Below are 19423 nucleotides of genomic sequence, written 5' to 3' on the forward strand. Positions count from 1 at the left end.
TCACAAACGAATAAATGCACACTGCCAACAAATTGAGGATCGTTTGGCATCATGTTAGTTAACACCAATTCGAAAGTTATACGTGCAAAGAAAACGGAAACGGATAGAGTGGAATGCTGATCAGTGTTTATTGTGTGTGTGTGAGAGAGTATACACACCCCACACAGAACAACCCAACAAGAGATGAAGCCAACCGATTGGAATTATTTATGGTAGCATGCACCGGCAAGGTGTGCCCCTAATCCCTTTCCGAAGCCTCTCCGGGGGTAAATCTCGATTTATCCGTTCCAGAACCGAAAGGGAGCGGGCCCAAAGGGAGCTTCCAAACCCCATTGACATTGGCCCGATCGGTGGCCATAAATCATGCACGATTCGAGTGACCGGCGAGTGAGATATTTATTTCTCATTTCGTCGACGCCGTAAATGAACCGTTACTCCTTGGTTTGTCTGAGGTAGCGCTAGAAATGATAACAATATTTATTGGTTCTGCAGAGGCAGAGACACCGTGCACAATCGGTGTCACTCGTTTGTTTTGCGGGTGTAACCGCTTTCCGAAGGTCGGCCTTCGAAACCAAAGGTGCCGGGTGGGGAACGCGGCATAAACGGAACGCTCAAGCGTACCAATGCGCAACTCGGTTAGAATTCGACACGCTTCAGAAACGAGCAACTCAATTCAGCGAGATGGCAATTAATTTTCCATCCCATAGGAAAGGGGAAACATGAATCAAACTCTCCTTCGGAAGGCGAAGGCAATAAATTTTTTAGCGATTCGGTGGCACATACGATAAAATCGGTGGTAAAGATCGTATGACGAATTGCTTTGGGAGCTGGGGCCGTTGGCAAGAAGTAGCTTGGGAAAAATGTGTATTTTATAATTTGTGTTTTCTTTCGTTTCGCGTTTAGTGCACAAGCAGTTGTGTATACAAGTGAAGCATACACTTTTAATTTTGAACAGAAGATAAAACGTAACGGCAATTATTGGTAGCGGTCGTGCTGCGGGGAAAAGTGCAATAACCATACAAACAAACAAACAAACAAAATGTCTTCCTCACCGGAAATGCAGCACCATCAGCAACAGGAAGGTGGTGCGCCATTATCGGTTGATTTGAAATCGGCCAATGCCGACGGAACGCCATCGCCGGAGCTTGCCACCATGACGAACGTGAGCGTGTTGGATCTGCATAAGGATTACAATGGAGGCGGTGGTGGTGGTGGTGACGGTGGTGCTGACGGAGGTGGTGGTGGGGCTGGAGGTGTCGGTGTCACCTCGCCGCATATCGTGCACGACGGTGCGACCGACATGAGTCTCCCGGACGACGGTACGACGGAGAAGGTGTACGACAAGGAAACGAACACCGTGTACGTCTACACAACCGCGGCCGGTGCCGGCGGTGGCCATAAGCTGACGACGAACGCACACCAGCATCAGCTGACCACGATCGTGCATGGTCAACAGCAGCAACAGCAGCAAATGGGATCGCCCGATCAGTTGCATTCGTCCGATCATCACGTGGTCAACGAACAGAATTTGCTGCACGCCCGGCTGATCCAGCAGCAGCAGCAGTCTGTGGAGGAGCAGCAGCACTTGCAGCGCATGTCACCGGTCGATCAGCATCAGCAGCACCATCAGCATCAGCAGGTGCATCCCTCGGAGGGCGGCATCATCGATGGGCATCGTATGATTCCGGCCACGCTTGAGAACCAGCACCATCTTGAGCGTCTGTCGCCGGAAGCTCACCAGCACGAGGGGGTGAGGCTGCTCGAGGATAGCCACATCCAGCGGCTGCTGGGCAACCAGGAGATCATCAGCCGGGACATCATCAACGACGAGCACCACATCATCACACGGAACGAGCACGGCGAGACGATCCTGACGCGCATTGCCATCTCGACCGCCGAGCAACTGCTGAGTCGCATGGACAACAACATCATCTACACCACGACCACGTCGGGCGGTGCCGGTTCCGCTGCCGGCCCCGCTGGTGGCCACCCCCAGGAGCAGCAGCTGCCCACGACGGTGATGCAGTACGAGAAGGAGACCGAAGAGAAGCACCAGCCGGCGAATCAGCAGCATGCCCACAACCACCACCAGCACCACCAGCAGCTGTCCCCGCACCAGCCGCAGACCATCTACACCACGGCCGGGCCGGTCAGCCAAGCCTCGCCCCAGGTGAAGCCGATCGTGTACACCATCGGCGGTGGTGAGCCGAAGAACGTCATCTACGGCGATCCGAAGGCGGCCATGCCACACTTTGATGCCGCCGGGGGCGGTGGTAGCGGTGGTGGCGGCGGCGGCGGTGGCGGTGGCCCCGGCTCGGTCGACGTCGAGAAGCCCCAGATCGACTACGTGTACAACGAGGGCAACAAGACGGTCATCTACACCGACCAGAAGGGGCTGGAGAGTCTGTACGCGAACAACGAGCTCGGGCTGATGGACGGCACGCAGATCGTGGTCCAGGGGAACCTGCAGTACACGCAGCAGCAGGGACCGGACGGGACGACGGTGTACGTCGTCTCCTCCGACATGAATCCAGACGATATGACCGGCCTCCAAGCAAGGTATGTCGATGTTCAATACTGATTTCTTTTTTGTTAGCCAAAAACAAATTATTCCCACGCGCTAGAGTTTTCAATGATAATTAAATCTTACTCGGGGACTATCTCATAAAATCTTGGGAATCCTCAGATATTTGCCACCACATGTACAATTTCCTTCAAGTTATCGATAACGATCGAATTGGAAAAATGGTTCGTTTATGAACGGATTGTGTTGATTTTAAACTGCTTGACATCATTACGCTTTGAAGATATTGTTTAAGGATCGGAAATAAATAGCGCCTGTTAATTGTTATATAAAAAAACGTAACAAGAAAACCTTGGCCTTGTACACGATAAAACTGCTTTTCCTTATCTTTTCGTTTTGATTGATGTGGTAAAAACATGATCAATTCCCAAGAACGATCAGGTGCGGAAGGGCGGAATTGGTGGAATTTAAGTGAAGGACTGCTGCAATAAAATGACACCGTCGATGGTGGACTACCGAAACCACAATTCACCAACCCATTTCCAAGCGGCCTCGCGCTGTCCGTAGATGGTAGCGACGCCGGTTGTCCCGGTGGCGTCCCACCGAAGGGATGCCCCGATAGCCCTGGGACCCTCGAGGGAAACCACAGCAGCCTTCCCTTGAGTGGGTTTGCGAAGGATGCTGCGGCTCGCTTCGGATGGGAGGGGGAAACGATCTGGTTGTTCTGCAGGCAAGATCCTATTTTTTTATGATGGGTGTGGTGCGAGGAGGGAGGAATAAAAAGCGAAACTCCCAAGCGCATCAACGACAAATGCAGCAGCAACCATTGACAACGAGATAATGATAATGACACAATCGCAAGACAATCGTTAACGATGTTATACATACATAAATTCCAAATTGGTACCGAGAGTCTGCTAGGGGAACCGGAGGTGGTAGGAGGATTCCGAGTGTGACCGGTCGAAAAAACAACAGGGTGGAAAAATAAGGAACACAGTGTTGCCGGGAGACGGGCCGATGGATGGTTGGTGGGTGGGGCGCGGGGGTTCATTACAAATTCATGCAACGTTTCTCGCATTTACAATCGTCAACGTTCTCATAATAACCGTGGTCTTGTGAATACTAATTCGATGGTAATTTAATTTCGAATAAATTTTCGATAGCATTCGTTGTTCCTGTGCGCGCGCACACACAACGAAGCCATCTCTTCTTTGATTGTTTTCCCTGCACCGGTGGCAGCATGTAATGATGGTCTCCTACCTGCAGGACGATGCCGTGCACTTTGCCGTTTCCTTTTGGCTTCTTGCTTGTATCTCCTTTTAGCTCCATTCCCTCCCGGGAGCCATTCGTTTTGCTCGTAATACTTTTTCATCGAATCATCAAATTGATTCACTTTACGTATGGTGTGGTATGGTGCGCGGGAAGGACGGTGGAGGGTTTTGCTTTCCGCGGGTATGTTTACTCCCGTGCTGTGGAGGAATTCTCGTCAAAAGGAGTGCTTTGCGATGGGTTCCTCGCTTGCGCGATCATTGAAGTCGTTCGTTCGGGACGGATGCTGCGGGCCGTAGATTTCGCGCGGAAGCACCGCCAACCGAATGGTGATTTAATTTATGTTTCACCTCCGCATGTTCTGATGGCCGATGGTGGACAGATGGCGGACTGCATGGTGGCCGTGCAGTGGGTCTTCAGAGGTCGGACGCGGATGGAAACCGTGGTGGAATGACATCTCGTCTGTCAGGCGTGCGTTCTTTTCCAAACACCAGCCCGCCCGATCGCCCGCTCGCTCGGTATGCTACTGGGAATGGCTATTTCCCTCCCCCCCGCCCTTTTGCCCACCCAGATGACGAAAATAAACAAGCGATCGCGAGCGGAAACGGTCGAAGATATTTTCCACCGCGCCAGCGTTGTCCGTCCGTCAATGAGCAAACGTATTTTGTGCATCACTCGAAATGATAAATGAGTTTGCGTTGCGCATGCATGTCTGGAACTTTCCTTCCACTCTCTCCCCCCATTCCCCTTCCTCCTCCTCCCCCCTGCTGGTTGATGTTTCAAGGATGTGGCAGCATATGACGCCGGACAAGTGTTGAGGATTCATTCGGAACATGATGGAATTATTTTCCCGAGCGTTCGCTGCGAGCATGGAATACCTTTTCTTCATCTTCGTTATTTCTTTGTAAGCCCCCAAAGGAGAATGCTAACTTTTGCGATCGTTCTGTTTTGGTGGTTTGGAAAATCTGCAAAAAAGGCTCGGGGATGAGTAGCGGAATTCATTTGGTAAAATTACCAAACTTAACCGCTGTTCGATGCACAATTGCTGGCAAACATGGATGGATGGAGACAAAAAAATAAATGATACCGAAGGAAATACAATGCTGTCGAGAAAATTACGAACCATCCCAACCAATCCCTACCGAAGCCGCTCCATTCATGGGTTGCAAAATGGTTATGTTTCTCGAGTGCGTGGCTGTGTGTGTGGGCATCGGAGGTGCCATTTTCGTTGGTTTTGCAACCGATTGTTTGATTGTCCGGATGACGTGAAAGGGGTTGGACGGAAGGGGTGGTCCTATGAAATTCGAAAATTATGTACGGGAAGTGAATAAATATTGGTTTTTAATGGAAAACTAACGACATCCATCTGATGCTGGGTTGTTCGTTGTGCCTTTGGGTTAAATCCTCAAATTTGGTGATGAAAGCGTGGAACGTAATTTGATTCACTTGATTAATGAACTTGGTTATAACGAATGGTTTGAACTTATTCTAAAAACAGTTTAAATTGTTATGCAAGTGGTTAAAATTTAATTAAAAATCATTCGGTTCGTCACAAAAGGATACATTTAGAAATCGTTTGAAGTATAAACAGTGACGATAAGTTATTGCTTCATGAGTCCATACTACTTGCGTTAGATTTAGCAAACCTTGCTAAAAGCGTGGGAGTACTGTTTTGCAGACATTTTGCTCTGACCTTTTTTCTCATGTGCTTGGAACAACAATACTTCACGATCGAGTGCGCTGCAAAGGAATACTGGGTGAACTCGTACGAATTGCAAATCGGTCCACAACACGCTTGCTTTTCCGCTTCCATCCTCGTCGATGTTCTAATGGTCACCCGCTAATGGAGCACGGAACGAGCGAAAAGTGTCGTAGTTTTCAGCCTCAGTGGCTCTTTCGGCCACACGGTAGTTCGAGCTCTCATGAAGGGGCTTCCTAATAAATCAACCAACGCGACCAGAGCCTCCAGTGATCGTTGGACAAGGAATAGTTCGGCCGTAGAGGGGGCAGGTAAAAGGGTACACCAGAAAGCAAAACCCGAGCCGTGTGTTTGCGAGCGCCCGCGTTGCTAAACTAACGTAATTTATGTGCCGAGGAAACATAAATTAGATTTACCATAAAACGCAGCCATTACGACCGGTAGTCATTGCAATTATGGATGTGCGGAAACCTCAGAAATCGTGTCGATTGTGGCTTAGGGTTGCGTTGTGGTGCGGGGACAAAAGAGTGCGCGTTAAGAGTGGTCTTGTTGGAGCCTATTTTACTTTACCATAAGCTCGCATGGGAAGCTCTGGAAGTGTGGATCCATATTGGCTACGGTTAGAGTTGTCGTAGTTCACCTGAATTCTGTTGCGTCTCTATGGAAATATTCGTCTTAGTAAGGAATTGGTGGAAAATATAGCGTGTGGTATCGGAAAATGTCTGCAGCTATTAACGATAGCACGGCATGGATAACGCTGCACTTGTGCTTCGAATTTATGTTATGTTGTTAAAAGGTTGCTTACACTCTATCGAGTAGTTATTGCGGTTTCAAAAGTCTAACAATTTAATGTAAAAATAAATTTGATAATGATGTTGCTAGAATGTAAGAATGGATCTGTTTTAGGAATGTTGCAATGTTAATTTTTTATTTATGCTTTTATTAAGTTTTTTCAGAAAATTTATGTTCGTACTAAACTAAATTTTATTTTCCGTTTTTTAATTGAGAAAATGTCTTGTGAAAATGTTTAACTGCATGTTAAACCAAAATGTAGTGTCTTTATTTCAAATTAGCTTCTTATATTGAAATTAATTTGCATTGCATAATTGTATCTGAACGAGCTAGTAATGCGTATAAGAAAGATTCTTGAATTCTGTTCAACATTACAGCCAAATAGTCGCATAATAATAGCGATGTGAACATTGAAAGGAATTTTGTACTCCAGCCACTCGGCATTGATTGATCTGGTTCTCATCATGTCGGTAGGGCATTATTGGCTTTTAAAACGCTGAACCCTGGAATGGCTGTTATTCGCATGTAAAAATGTACCCATTAACCCGTTCATCACCCTCGGCAAACACCACCCAACCGTCGCTCGACCGACTGCACGTCCAATCTTCGTCCGAACCAATCTAGCATTAGTTCGTTCGCACCGAACGCTGGTCAGCGTATAATTTATTGTGCGGTCACTTGTCAGGGTCCTAACATTAAGTAGAAAAACTAAAGGGACGTTAACATCGGTCCGCCATGAACACAATCCTGCGCGCGGAGTGCCATAAAGCCGGGGCGCACTCTAAACGCGGTTGAGAAATCGGCCATCGTCGCGCAGGAAAAGTGCGGTTTTCATTGACTTTAAGCGTGGCGCTCCGGCTTCGTGGTACTAATAATGTTCGCGCGGGGTGCAAAATTCCCGGCTGGGACATGAAAAATAAATTAAATTTTCTCAACCCCGAGCTGCGGGGACGTCGTTGGTGTTTGAAGCGATGGAGCTTTATAGCGCCGTTGCACGAAGCGCGACTGTGTGTTAGAATCGGTTTTATGTATCCGGTCTGTGAGTTACGTTCGAGAGGTAGGGCAATATTTACACCATTTTATTTTAACTTTACCTTGGTGAAGTTATTTTGCACGTGTTTTCTACTGTATTAAACTCGTAAGAGGTGTATTTTTTTGAGTACAGTCGCTTAGCCAATAAATTTTCCACAAATCGCTAAAACCTGCTCATCAATACTCACTTTGAGTCTTCATTGAAACTGCGGGAAATGAGTTTGATTTATGAGTTTGTTTGCTTAGTACGTCAAAATTTCCCACCTCAATAGGCAATAGGCACTTCCCGAGGCAAACCCCCTTTCGCTGGTAGCTGCGAAAAGATGAACAGTTTATGTTTAAGCACGATTTATGATGCTCTGGTGGTGTGATGGATATGTTTTTACCTCATGCTCCGTGAGCAGTACTTGGGTAAAGATACCGCAATCACGAAGTTTTAGATATGTTGTAACGATTCCCTTCACGGAACAAGTTCCAGTTCAAGATAAGCGAAATAATAATAATCATAAGTGAAAACGTGTCTAGGATTTGTCTAACAAAAAAAAAAAATTTTAAGGGGTTTGTAAAACATCTTCAAAGCTCAACCGTTACCGGACGATAGAAACGTTACGTCGGGAAATTGGTTAATAGAAAAGCTAGGAATCCCATCATGCATCCTTAACGAGTACCAAGATAAATCGATGCACATTTGTTACTTCCGATTAAAGCCAATCCCAGCGCCTTTCGAAGTCACCTTTTGCTTGCGTGTGGTTTCCGTCTAACCTTTCCTTGTGCCCCAAACCGGGAGGGGAGGAAAAAGATCTCCGTCGTTTAGTCGGGGGCAATCCCGGAGGCCCCGTTCGGAAAACATTACGTGTAATGATTTCATTTAACGCAAACGGTTAAAGTAATTTTCCAACGTTTTTCCCCCACTGGGAATGGCGGAACATCGTCCCATCGTTAGGTTGGGTTGCTCCTCGGGCTGGTGTGTGTCATTGTTACCTTCGGAGTTGTGTTTCCACGAGAGGCCCTTGTGTACGACGCCGGTTCCGCCAGGGGGAATCCCTTAGGTCGGGTCAATCATTTATTACCGAATGCAATTGCACCACGAATGCAATCGTTCGCCTGTCGCCCGTCGGAAGGGTACTTTCTTGGCAGTGTGCCGTGATGTGCATTAAATTATGTTGATCGATGCTTTCGATTCGTCTCCCTGGAGTGCTTCGCTTCATCGTTTTTCCGTTCGTAGGTATGTTGCATTGGAGTATTTTTTCCTTAAATCCGTTCTTTCTTTAGCGACAGACAGTGGTAGGATTATCAACATCTCAGTGAATGCTTTCTCTTGGGATTGTGTTAGATTAATGGGTGGTGGACATTTATGAAGTTCCAAAATATTAAGAGATAACCTAATGTTTTCTTCTTATGTAACGGAAAGGCCAGTCTTATTGCCAGTGAGGTTATAGAAAAAAAAAGATTAATTAAGTTCGTCCTACATCTTAGCGGATTATTATGCAAATGTTGTAATTATTCATCATACTACTGTACCTTTATTAAGACTCATTTAAATGAAAAAACTAAATTTTTGAATACCTTTGATTATGGACGTCATTACTAAGCTGTTGTTTGTTTGGTTTTTCTCTAAATATGTTATTTGAAAATAAATGTTGATGTTAATAAGCTGCATCAAAACTAGCACTTACATGAACTGCACCTAACTCGAAGAATAGGTCATGGTGTTTCAACAATATTGTTTTACCCTTTTTTTTACTCCGATTTACGACACTCGTATAATTTTAAAATTTCAAATGCACCTTCATTACTCGTGGGCATTTTTACGATCCAATATCGATATCCGATTTTATTGAACGATCGTAAAAGTGCGAGGCGGTGCGTTGTTCGCTTCCATCAAACCGAAACCGAATCGACATCGATGCGAAAGTGCATTTAAATTAACCGCAAAAATCTCTACCATCATCGGAGTGCGGTGCCCGGTAATATCGCCCTTGATGGCACACACACATACATGCACGCGAAACTCGAGCTTACAGCACAGGGATTTTATCATCCTTTGCGATCCTTGACTCGTTAATGCGTTTCGAACTGTTCTTTGGCTTCCTTTTGTCGGTCTGTTTCGACCGAACGCTAGTAATATTCAAAATCGTCCTTCGTTGTCTTCGTGGTTTACCGCAGAAAGGGAAGAAGATCGGGACAACTTTCTGACACACGCGATCGGATGGCAGGGGTTCATTGTAATATATTAAAAATGTAATATAATGACAGCATTCATTGCACATGGTTTCTTTTAATTTATTTTGTCTATTCTCCAAACAAATGATTTTAGCCAAATTGATATTTTAGTTTCAATAAACGCATTATATTTAGGCTATAAAGTATTGTATACAGGCTTTGTTAAAGTTACCTTTTACTTAGATATTCATTAACGTCACACCGGCGTACAGCAGATGATGGGTTCAGACCAGTTTGTTTGTAAATCAGGCAACTGGGCAACAGGACAAAAAGGCCTTGGACGCGAATGCACAAAAAAAAACAACCCGATGCAGGAAAGATGATTAAACGAAAAAGAACAAAATGCGAACGTGTAGCTTACAAGATCGGAGAAAACCTACATGCCCGCATTGATGACCACGAACGAAATTTCCTTAAATGGAGTAAAAGGAGAACCCAGACATGAGCCCATGCGAATGCGATTATCATTTATCGTTTCGCTTTTTTTTTCCTCCAAAAGGGCTCACTTGATTTTGGTAGCGTAACCGCGGCTTTTTTTTATGTATTTCCACGGTTGGCTGGTGGTTGTTGATTTTTTTAAATTTAAGTTGATGTTTGCTCGCCCTTCTCCTGCGTCGTTTGCGCACCTTTTGTTGGCTGCCAAACCGGACCAAAAACGCCTCTCGTGGGCATCATCGCGCGCCCCGTGAACGATAACCAAATCGGACGGTGGAAATATGTTGTTAAAAGTTAATTACCAATCGATAACTGTCGCCAGCGGCCAGTTTGCCGTCACCGTCGCCGTCGCCGCCACCGCCGGAGCCGTCGTCCTCGATCCTTGGAAGGAAGTTTGGAAAGCTCTATAAAGACATTGGCGCACAATAAAATGTTGAAAACGGTTGAAAGGATCGTTGATCCGATCGATCGGCCGCCGATCACCACCACCTTCAGGCTCAGGGATTGCTGCTTGCACGTTACCAATATGGAGCAGTAGAAGGTTTTCGGTTCTTAGCCCATGGTTATGGGTGTTTTTGGCGCTCGCGTTGCCGTTCCGTGGCGAAAATAAAACTGCCGCCGACCGAAGGACTTTCGACGGTCGAAGAAAGTGGAACAAATTTAATGTTCGAAAATTTATAGCACTTTTGAAACCGTTACTCATTAACGCAATCGCCGGTAAGTGCGGCTCAGGGAAGTGTAATAAACGTTTTATAGCCTACATGCTTTTACAGCTTTTTTCTTTGTAAATTTGTTTACAACTTGATTTGTGAAGGGGTACATATTTTTTGGTAAGTCTAAATCGGAGATGCTGCCATTGGAAGAAGTTCATATTCTAAGGAATGAGGGCTGAATATAATTGAGTAGCTGTAATTAATTGGCAAAAAATATATTTTAAATTGATGGCAAAGATTTACTGGAATATTCCCATGCAGGGAAGATCTGCACGAAAGGGAAATTGTTTTAAACATATTGCATTCGAGTGCATGCAGAAGTTCTGCGAATTTCACCGTCTTGCTTTTTACCCGCTTCCAAGACTATCCCTCAAAAGGTGTGCTTGGAAGGATGAGAAATAGCGTTTGCACCTACCGAAGCAGTTCGCCCGACTCGTTTCTGAATAATTCATGAGCCGCCCGCCAACATTGGCGGAAGCGCAAAAACCGATCACAAGTTTGGCGCAAAATGCGTGAATGCAAAATGCGACATTCTCTCCCCGGTTCGATTATGGCAGTGCGCTGCATGCCAGTTGCGGAACGGTTTGGGATGCTGCGCACCAGCGGAGAACAAAAGGCACACCAAAGGCGTTGGGGCCACGTTGGTATGGGCATAGAAGGGAGAAGCTTCCGTAAGCCCGAAAGGATGAGGGGAAAAAGCAAAACGCAGCTGGCGGACATTCCGGGAACGGATGGACGGATGGTCCGTAGTGTCCATTTCATTCCGCGTGCTGCGGGTGCGCATGTTGTTCGATGCGCGAAAATGGTAATTGACCATCGGCGGAGGTGCAATTGGTCGGGTAAATACAATCACACACACACACGCACACACCCCCTGATATGGACCATTTTGTCGTGGTCGTCGAAGTATGGCTACTGGAAGTACCATCTTGCTAGCAAACAGAGTAAACAAATTGAGAAAAAATGACAAAAAGGTCCAATTTTGGGCTGAAGTGTAGGTCTTCATCGAGCAGCAACACTGAAAGACTGCATGTGCCGGTAGGACACGAACCTCCTGTACGAGCAGTTGCAAGAAGTTTGGCTGTAGGCGCATCGAGTGAAGATTATTCCTCACGACACTGTCGGTAAAAAAAAAGGAAAAGAGATTATTTGCCTCCGTGACATGCGAGTGTTTACATTACGCCACCAAGGCGAGCTGGACACTTGGATAACCCGGCTCCGACTCGGGTGGCTGTAAGTGGCCGGCATTTTCCCACTTTGTCCTCCTGCAAGATGCACGCCGTTTGTTTTGCGGCGAATTGAACGGTGGTTGAATAATTTAGACATTATTTATGAAAGCTTACTTAGGCGATGGCGTTTTATGGGCAGCATAAATCAAGCAAAATGGTTTTCGGTTAAGCGATTGTTTTGTTTTTGAAGCGATGATTCCCCGATGGCCCTGGGAGGGAGAAAGGAGTATCTTTTACTTCCCCCTGAGGCTTCCCATCATTCGATCGGAACGGAGAGCCGTGCAGATTTCCCGTTGGTTTGCATGCACGTGTGCTTTCGATGTTGGCGCACTCTCTCGCTATCTTTATTGCGTTTGCGATAGTGAGTGCGGATTTTTTCTTTGAAGTTTGCAACATTCGCTTGGGAGGTCATCGGTGTTAATCGGACGTAAGTTCCTCTTACCAGCCTCGAAAGAGGATAAAATGCGATTTATTTTGAGAGTTATTAAGAGTATTACATCTTTTTTGAAACATTTTAAACACTGCCCGTGGGGGAAAAATGGAATCCCTCGCATTAATCGCCCATCGCTGCAATCGCTGCTCGAGGGCTGACTTCAACGCCGATAATGAGCTCACGAAATGGATATAAAGCATCACCATTTTGCTGCAGCATGACACACCTCTCCAAAAAGGGCGGTGGGGGTGGGGGGGTGTGGGGGGGGGGATGAAACATCGTCGGTGGTGGTTCATTTAGCCGGAAAGATTTCCAAGATAAATGTTGCACGGGTTCACCGGGAGGATTCAATCTCGCCAATGGATTGCGACCGGGACTTGGGGCCGGGTGGAGGAGTGGGGTGGCGCAAAAAGATAATTGCACCCAATGCAAGCAATCTCCACCCCACGGTCAAGGGTGTTCGGTTCGGTGGGGCGGGCGAACGAAAAGGGGCAATGTTTAATTGAAAACGAGGCGCTCGGGAGGTGGCGGGCAAATAGAACCTTTTCCGCCGGGCGCAAATGGGCACGATCTTCACATTAGGGCTGGCTGGCCGGTTGGTGGTGGCGGAAGGTCCAGCACGAGGGCCAGCACTGACGGATCTTCCCTCCCAACCCCCGGTGGGATAATGAAAATGACGGAACGGCAAATGCGATGGGTGGGATCCGCCTGACGTGTGTTTTGTATTGAATTATAGGGTAGGTCACTCTATCTTCGTGTCATACCCGTGCGCATGTTATATGAGTTCACCTTTAACGCTGAGCATTTGAAGGTCCTTTCTCGTTTGGTTTTGACATTAAGGTTTTATTTGACTAATTTTAAATTGCACAAAAATTGTCAGAAAAATATATTTCTTCAGTTCAAATGAATGAATAAACAAACAAACCAGTTAATTAAAAGCAAAATAATCTCTAACCTTTTTGGCGGAAACATTCACAAACGCCCGGGACAAATCTATCACCTGTTGAGGACACGGTATCGGATTACTCAAACTTTGAGTCTCTCCCTTTCCGATGTGTATCATAACCCTCATAATGAAAGCCTAATAAATTATGTCAGAAGCCGTAAAAGTGTCCGATTATCGGGCGAATCGAGGCCGCACGGGAGGAGAGGTGGTGAAATTAAATGTCACACTGCGTCACGAAATTTTGTCCACACCGGTAGAGTTCGGAAAAGGTATAAAGAGCACCAGTTTAGATGAGTTTCTTTTGTAATGGCTTGGTTTAAGGATTTGATGTTCGCTTTCGTTTGAATTTTATTTGTTTTGCATAATTATATTTTTTTAATATGGTTTTGTTATTGGTTCGTATCCATATGTGTGATTCCTTGAATAATTTTATAAACAGCTCAAGATTCTCGGCAATTCTTGAGCAAAATCTGACCACAACCGTCCACATTGTAACATCTAACCGTGCCCGGTGCAACCGATCCGGTGCCGGTCTGCGGTCGTCAGTGCAGCCGCTGCTGGTGATGAAATTTGAAACCACCGTTACGGTGCGCCCGGATCTCAATCTGCACTTTCAAACCACCGCTGCCCCCCCCCCCGCTCGTGCGCACGATCGCGCGTACGCGTGTTTCGATAGAGTCCGGCCGGCGCAATGCCTCGCAAGACATCCGATGCCAATTCATTGCCCGCCGGCAGTGCCATAAATTTTGTGTGCAACCGATAACAACCACTACTGCGGGGCTTTGTAGGGTAAGTTTCGAGGGGGAGGGAGGGATCGGACGGGGCGGTGGCCCTCAGAGGTTGGTTCGGAGTTCGGGGTGATGCTTGCAGTGACCTACACTCCCGCAGCAAGCTCAACCGTTAGACGTTGGGGTTTGCGTGTTTGAAGTGAAGGGTTGTTACGGGAGGCGTTTTGTGACGCGGGATAGACATGTGACATACTAATTTCAATTCAATGCTTATAATAAATATTTGTGTTTTTATGTTTTGAAAAGTATTACTAAAATCTATTTTCTCTGTTCTTAAATGGTCAATACATTGTTTAATATTGGTTTTGATTTTAAATCCCTTAGTAATGTTTTTTTACTTACTTTTCATCAAATCCCTCCTACAAACGGGCCGAAGCTGCATTTCTTCTCAAAAACAGAACAAAACAATCCACCAAAAGGATGAAGCGATAAGACCTTGACATCTCTGTTCACCCACGGCTCGCCTCGGGGTACTCATCGCCGAGAGGAGGAGGCGGAGGAGGAGGATTGGATTTAATCTCCAGGCGATCCACGCCACGAGGTCGGTTGCGAAAGGGCGTGGGAGGTTCTCGTGTGGCATCGCAATTTTCACCGACGACCCCGAACGCCCTGCGAACGCCTCCGTGGCGCGCGATTCAGCGCCGATTCCGTGGATGGGGAAAATTAATAAAATTAATTATTACGTCCGCCTTGGTTGCCGGTGGTTTCCCATTTCGGCTTCATTTTCAACGGCGCATTGTGCAATGGATGCAATCAATGCAGTGTTTTTGGTTTGTTACTACTTTCTTTCGCTTGAAGTTGATTGGATACGTTCTTTACAGTGTATTTGTTCTGTTGTATGAAACGGGTAGGAAGGTTTAACCTATTTTAATATTTAACTGTTCATTTTCCTATTAATATTTTTACTCAAATACATAGTTTCTTGACTCAAAGAGCATGGTCCAATGTTTTGTTTGTTGCTTCACGTATTCGAAACGATGTGAATCGCGGCCAGATTTATGACTCTAATCAAACAATTTCAAATGACATGTTGGTCGCGGCCCTTTGCGGGGAGGAAAAATGTCCTCCGCAGTGTTCTACTCCTCCGCGGGAAACCATTTCACTTCGGAATCTAACGGAACCCACCGTCGTCGTTTAGCATCCAATGGCATTCCGGCGCGAAGCGTACCTTTCTCCCGGTTCAGCAATAAACCGTATTCTGCGCTGTGGTCCTGGTTTGCGAATGATGGGATAATTTTTCACCGCCAGCCGTTCCGTCTCTGTTCCCCGGGGGATGGGAATCGGTTGTCCGGACCATTTGAATCCGCGCAACTTGCCGCGGTTAATGTGCGGCATAAATCCACTCGTCCAGGGGGAAGATTTATTCCGATTGTTCGGCCATTTCTGCCGTTGTTTGTCACGTGTCGTGATGAAGACGCGGATGGGCGAGATAAATTCTGCCCCGACCGAATTGTCCTTTCAATTGTAATGGCAATCGTTTGGTGCTGTCAAAGATATCAACATGTCATAAACTGTCTTCGATTTCGCGTTATGCGATGGGAAGGAATGTTATTGCGAGCAAAGTGTACAGTTGGGAAAGGGGCTTAAAGCGATTGTTTTAAATGCAAAACTTTCGTCACTTATCAGCAAAACAGAAAAGACAATTCAATAAACAGAGAGAGAGAAAGAAAACAGTAAACCTGCGCGATCCATCCCACTGGGAAATGAATATGTTTTAAATGTATCTCATTGAAAGCATTCGCCGCCAATGGCGCATCGTAAATTTGTCTTCAAAACCGTTGATGGAAGGACAGATCGGTGAGTGACTGGAGCGTCCGGTAGTAAAAATCTGCACCGTGGTCAGGTTATTATCGGGTTGTCGACATTATGATGGCCCCATGGCGCATGCGGGCCGCTCGCCCTAAAAGCTCACCCAAGGTATAATGAAACGACGGTGAGCGGTCTTCATATGCGTAAAAAAAACCAACCAGAGAAGGTTAAGTCATCCCGCCCCATCGAGTCCATTCAGCATTTCCGCTGATCTGACACGACACGCGGTCGGGCAATTGACGGTGAATGGATTGTATTATTATCGTCGTTTATGGCAGGTACTCCGTTTCGGGGGACCGGCGGTAGGGAGATGGATGGCGAGTTTTTCTTCTCCACATGAAGAATCATGCCATGTAGGATTTATTTTTGCATACGGCTTTCGAAGTTCACTGCGGGCCGAATGGGGCAGTAGGGGGTTGCGAGGTAACACCAAGGTTGACACAAGAAGTTGACCGTTCCACGATTTGCTGCAGTTCCGGATCGTTCGATTTCCGGCTTGGTCTCGCAGAATTCCGTCGACATTCACATCACTCGCTATGACCTTGCGTGTTTTGACGTACACATTTTTTTCTCGATTTTATTACCCACTTTTTTATTCCAATTTGAATAAATATAAATATAAATTAAAATTTTTTTAACACGAAAAGTAATATCATATTTGTTAAATAATACTTTAAAAACGATATCATTAGTGTCAGATAAAATAAAAATAAGCACTTACTTTGGTCCTTTGTATGTTTCTGCCGATGATCGTAAGTTTAAATAAAATAATTCAATGCGAAGCTACCATATTTTCACACTTTTTCGCGGCAAAGGAAAGTGCGGACTCTTTTCAGCGGCAAGAGTATTTTCGTGTACGGTTGCTCGGGGTGAGGTTGATGCTAATTTGATCACGACTTCGCATCATCCGTTACGTTCCGCGTATCGTTTCACGCGGTCGATTGCAACCGATCTTTCTTTTTTAAGCTCCGCTTTCTTTAAAACAGCGTGTGAAAAGGATGCTTTTTTTTCCTACTCGCTTTTCGGGGGCATCCGATAGTAGTGGACAATGCGGTTGCGGACACAGTGCAGATTGCATGCATGTCTGCGGCGTCGCGGATCGGGTTCCGTTTTTCCCCCTTTGGCGTACCATCCAGCGCATCGGGCGAAGATGACCGTACCGTGTCGTGAGTTAATGTAATAAACCATTCGGAAACAAATAGTATCCGCTGCTCAGCCTTCACTCTTCGCCATGGAAAGGACTTTTTGAAGCTGTAACTTGTCGTGTGTACTAGCGGAGGGAACGACGTACGGATGGGATAAGGATAGAGGCTGACTCTTCGCTTACATGACATGCAACGCGATTTGACGTGATCGTGTGTGTGTGTGCACTTGGTAACCTTCGTGTGCGAACCGTAAAAGAAGGCCTCTCCCCGTGGGGTGGATGATGCTGGCGAGCATTCCTTTGGCACCCCCTTTCAAGCAACAGATACCGCGACCCGGATGATAGTAGACATTTGGACGTTGGATAGATGCTGGTCGTAATGCAAGTGCGAATAAAATTTACATCCGTACCGTGGCGCAGTGCGGTGCACGTCCAGCAGGAAGCGCGGAGCGAGTTGTGGGTTGGCAACGTTGGCCTCGGAGCGCTTCCGACGATGGGATGCGCTGCCATAGCAGAAGCAGAAGGGAAGCCTGTCGGCGTTGGACAATGTTCCGTAAATTCTCCCGTCGACAGCCGTTTGATAAATCACTTTTCCGGATCGCGTGAACGGGAAAATGTAGGTTAAGCCAGCATGGTGTGAAGCAGCAATGATTTTCTACAAGGCAAGCAACAAAAAAAAAAAAATGACTGGATAAGAGTGTTTGCACGTGAAGTAGGGTAAGTTAGGTTATTTTCGCTAGAGCTGTTTATTTTGATCACACAAAAAGGTACAAAATATCACAACTATTTCGTACCAAAAAAATCCCTACAACATTTTTAATCTTACAATATCGATTATTTCTAATCTGTTAAAAAGTTTAGCTGTAAATTTTTCAATAATACTTTTCGAGTTTTTCATATATTTTTCCTATGCTACCACACTTTTGCAAAATGCTACTCTAGGCTTAAAGATTTTTCCAATTTTAAAATTATCTCATAGTCGTTTGAATGTTTTAGACTGATTGCAAGTTAGAGTAACTTAGAGTAAGTTACAAGAATATTTCTTTTACCTATGCAAGTTTATCTCGTTAATCTCGTGTAAACATAATTAAGGATGGTTTATAACTGATTATAGAAGATTCTTTAATTTTCAAAGAGGCCAACTACGATGAGTGATAATGAACCTTCACAAAGAAATTTAAACAAATAAATTTGAAATATTAAATTTGTTTGAAACTTTACGCTTAGTTTAATAGTTTTGGTACTTTCTTTATACCATGGGTTTTACACTGTCATGGAAAAAACCTTTGCTTTGTTCTTCTGTGCATTTCCTTTTTCCTTACATTGGTCCATTTAAAACATTAAATATATTCCGTATGCAATGAAGTAGAAACTAGAGACTCAGTTATGAGTAACACCGTGTTCCTAAGAACGAATACAAAGTGGCCGAGATAAACTGCTTAGCGACAGATAAAAACGCACCGGTCAGATATGCGCCAAGGTCGACGCAACACCGTAATCCATGCAAATGTAAAAACCCTTATTAGTACACATTTATTCCACCCCTTAGCTGGTTAGTGCTCACAAATGTCTCGGCGGGGACGAGGAAGGAACGAGATCGTAATGGATAAAAATATTACCGATTGCTGCTCCGCAAGTGGTCAAATAAACCCCGTGCCTTAATGGTCGTACATTACGAATGGTTCGGTGGGGGGAAAGGAGGCTGGCTAAGTATCTGTAAACAAGCACACAATAGTCGCATACTACCCAACAGCAACTGGTGCAGGTAGTAAAAATGCTCCATGAGCCGATTTACATTGTTAATCTTCTCGCAGTTCGTTTGTCGAACCCTCCTCGTCCTGGCGGTGGGTGGGAAAGTTTTTCGGTGCCTTTTGTGTACGCGATAAGACCCGAACCCCGACACCGCTGTTCCGATGAGCCCGCGTCCGCCAAACCGGTTAGCCAGTTGTGCACTGCACTGCACTATTTCGTGTGTGGAATTTGTTTACGATTGTGCCATATAGTTGTGATCCCCGGGCGGCTTCTCGGATACCATCGGGGGTACCATTGAGATGTTATGGAAATGATACGGAACAAGTTTCTCCCCCGGTCGCCGTCCAGCAAATTCCTGCCACCTAAATCAGTTTTACGGCTTTATTAGCGTGCATGCAGCTGCATCGATATCGGTGAGCGCTATCCGCGCACGGTTTGCTTTATTTAACGGTCCACTTATGAATAAATCAGATCAAAATCAACCGAAGGTGCAAGATCATAAAAATTGGTAGACGGCTGCATGGCGCAGCGATCAAATGTGGTCGATGTTGAGCGGATATTGGAATAACAACGAGAATAAGACTCAATGAAACCGTTAGGCGAAGAGAGCTCGAGTCGAGCGGAAGTTTGAAATG

At 45.9% G+C, this 19423-nt stretch overlaps 2 protein-coding genes across 2 annotated transcripts in view; one reads left to right on the forward strand and one right to left on the reverse strand.

Moving 5' to 3' along the window:
• Window positions 1-19423, reverse strand: part of LOC131263975 (aspartate--tRNA ligase, cytoplasmic) — a 210262-nt gene that overhangs the window by 77092 nt on the left and 113747 nt on the right. The window lies entirely within an intron of this gene.
• Window positions 1040-19423, forward strand: part of LOC131263969 (protein grainyhead) — a 133491-nt gene continuing 115107 nt past the window's right edge. Inside the window, exon 1 of the mRNA XM_058266257.1 lies at window positions 1040-2559. Coding sequence (XP_058122240.1) covers window positions 1040-2559 — 1520 coding nt within the window. The remainder of the gene's footprint in view (window positions 2560-19423) is intronic.

This window comes from Anopheles coustani, chromosome 2, assembly GCF_943734705.1.
Source record: "Anopheles coustani chromosome 2, idAnoCousDA_361_x.2, whole genome shotgun sequence".
Classification (NCBI taxonomy): Eukaryota; Metazoa; Arthropoda; class Insecta; order Diptera; family Culicidae; genus Anopheles; species Anopheles coustani.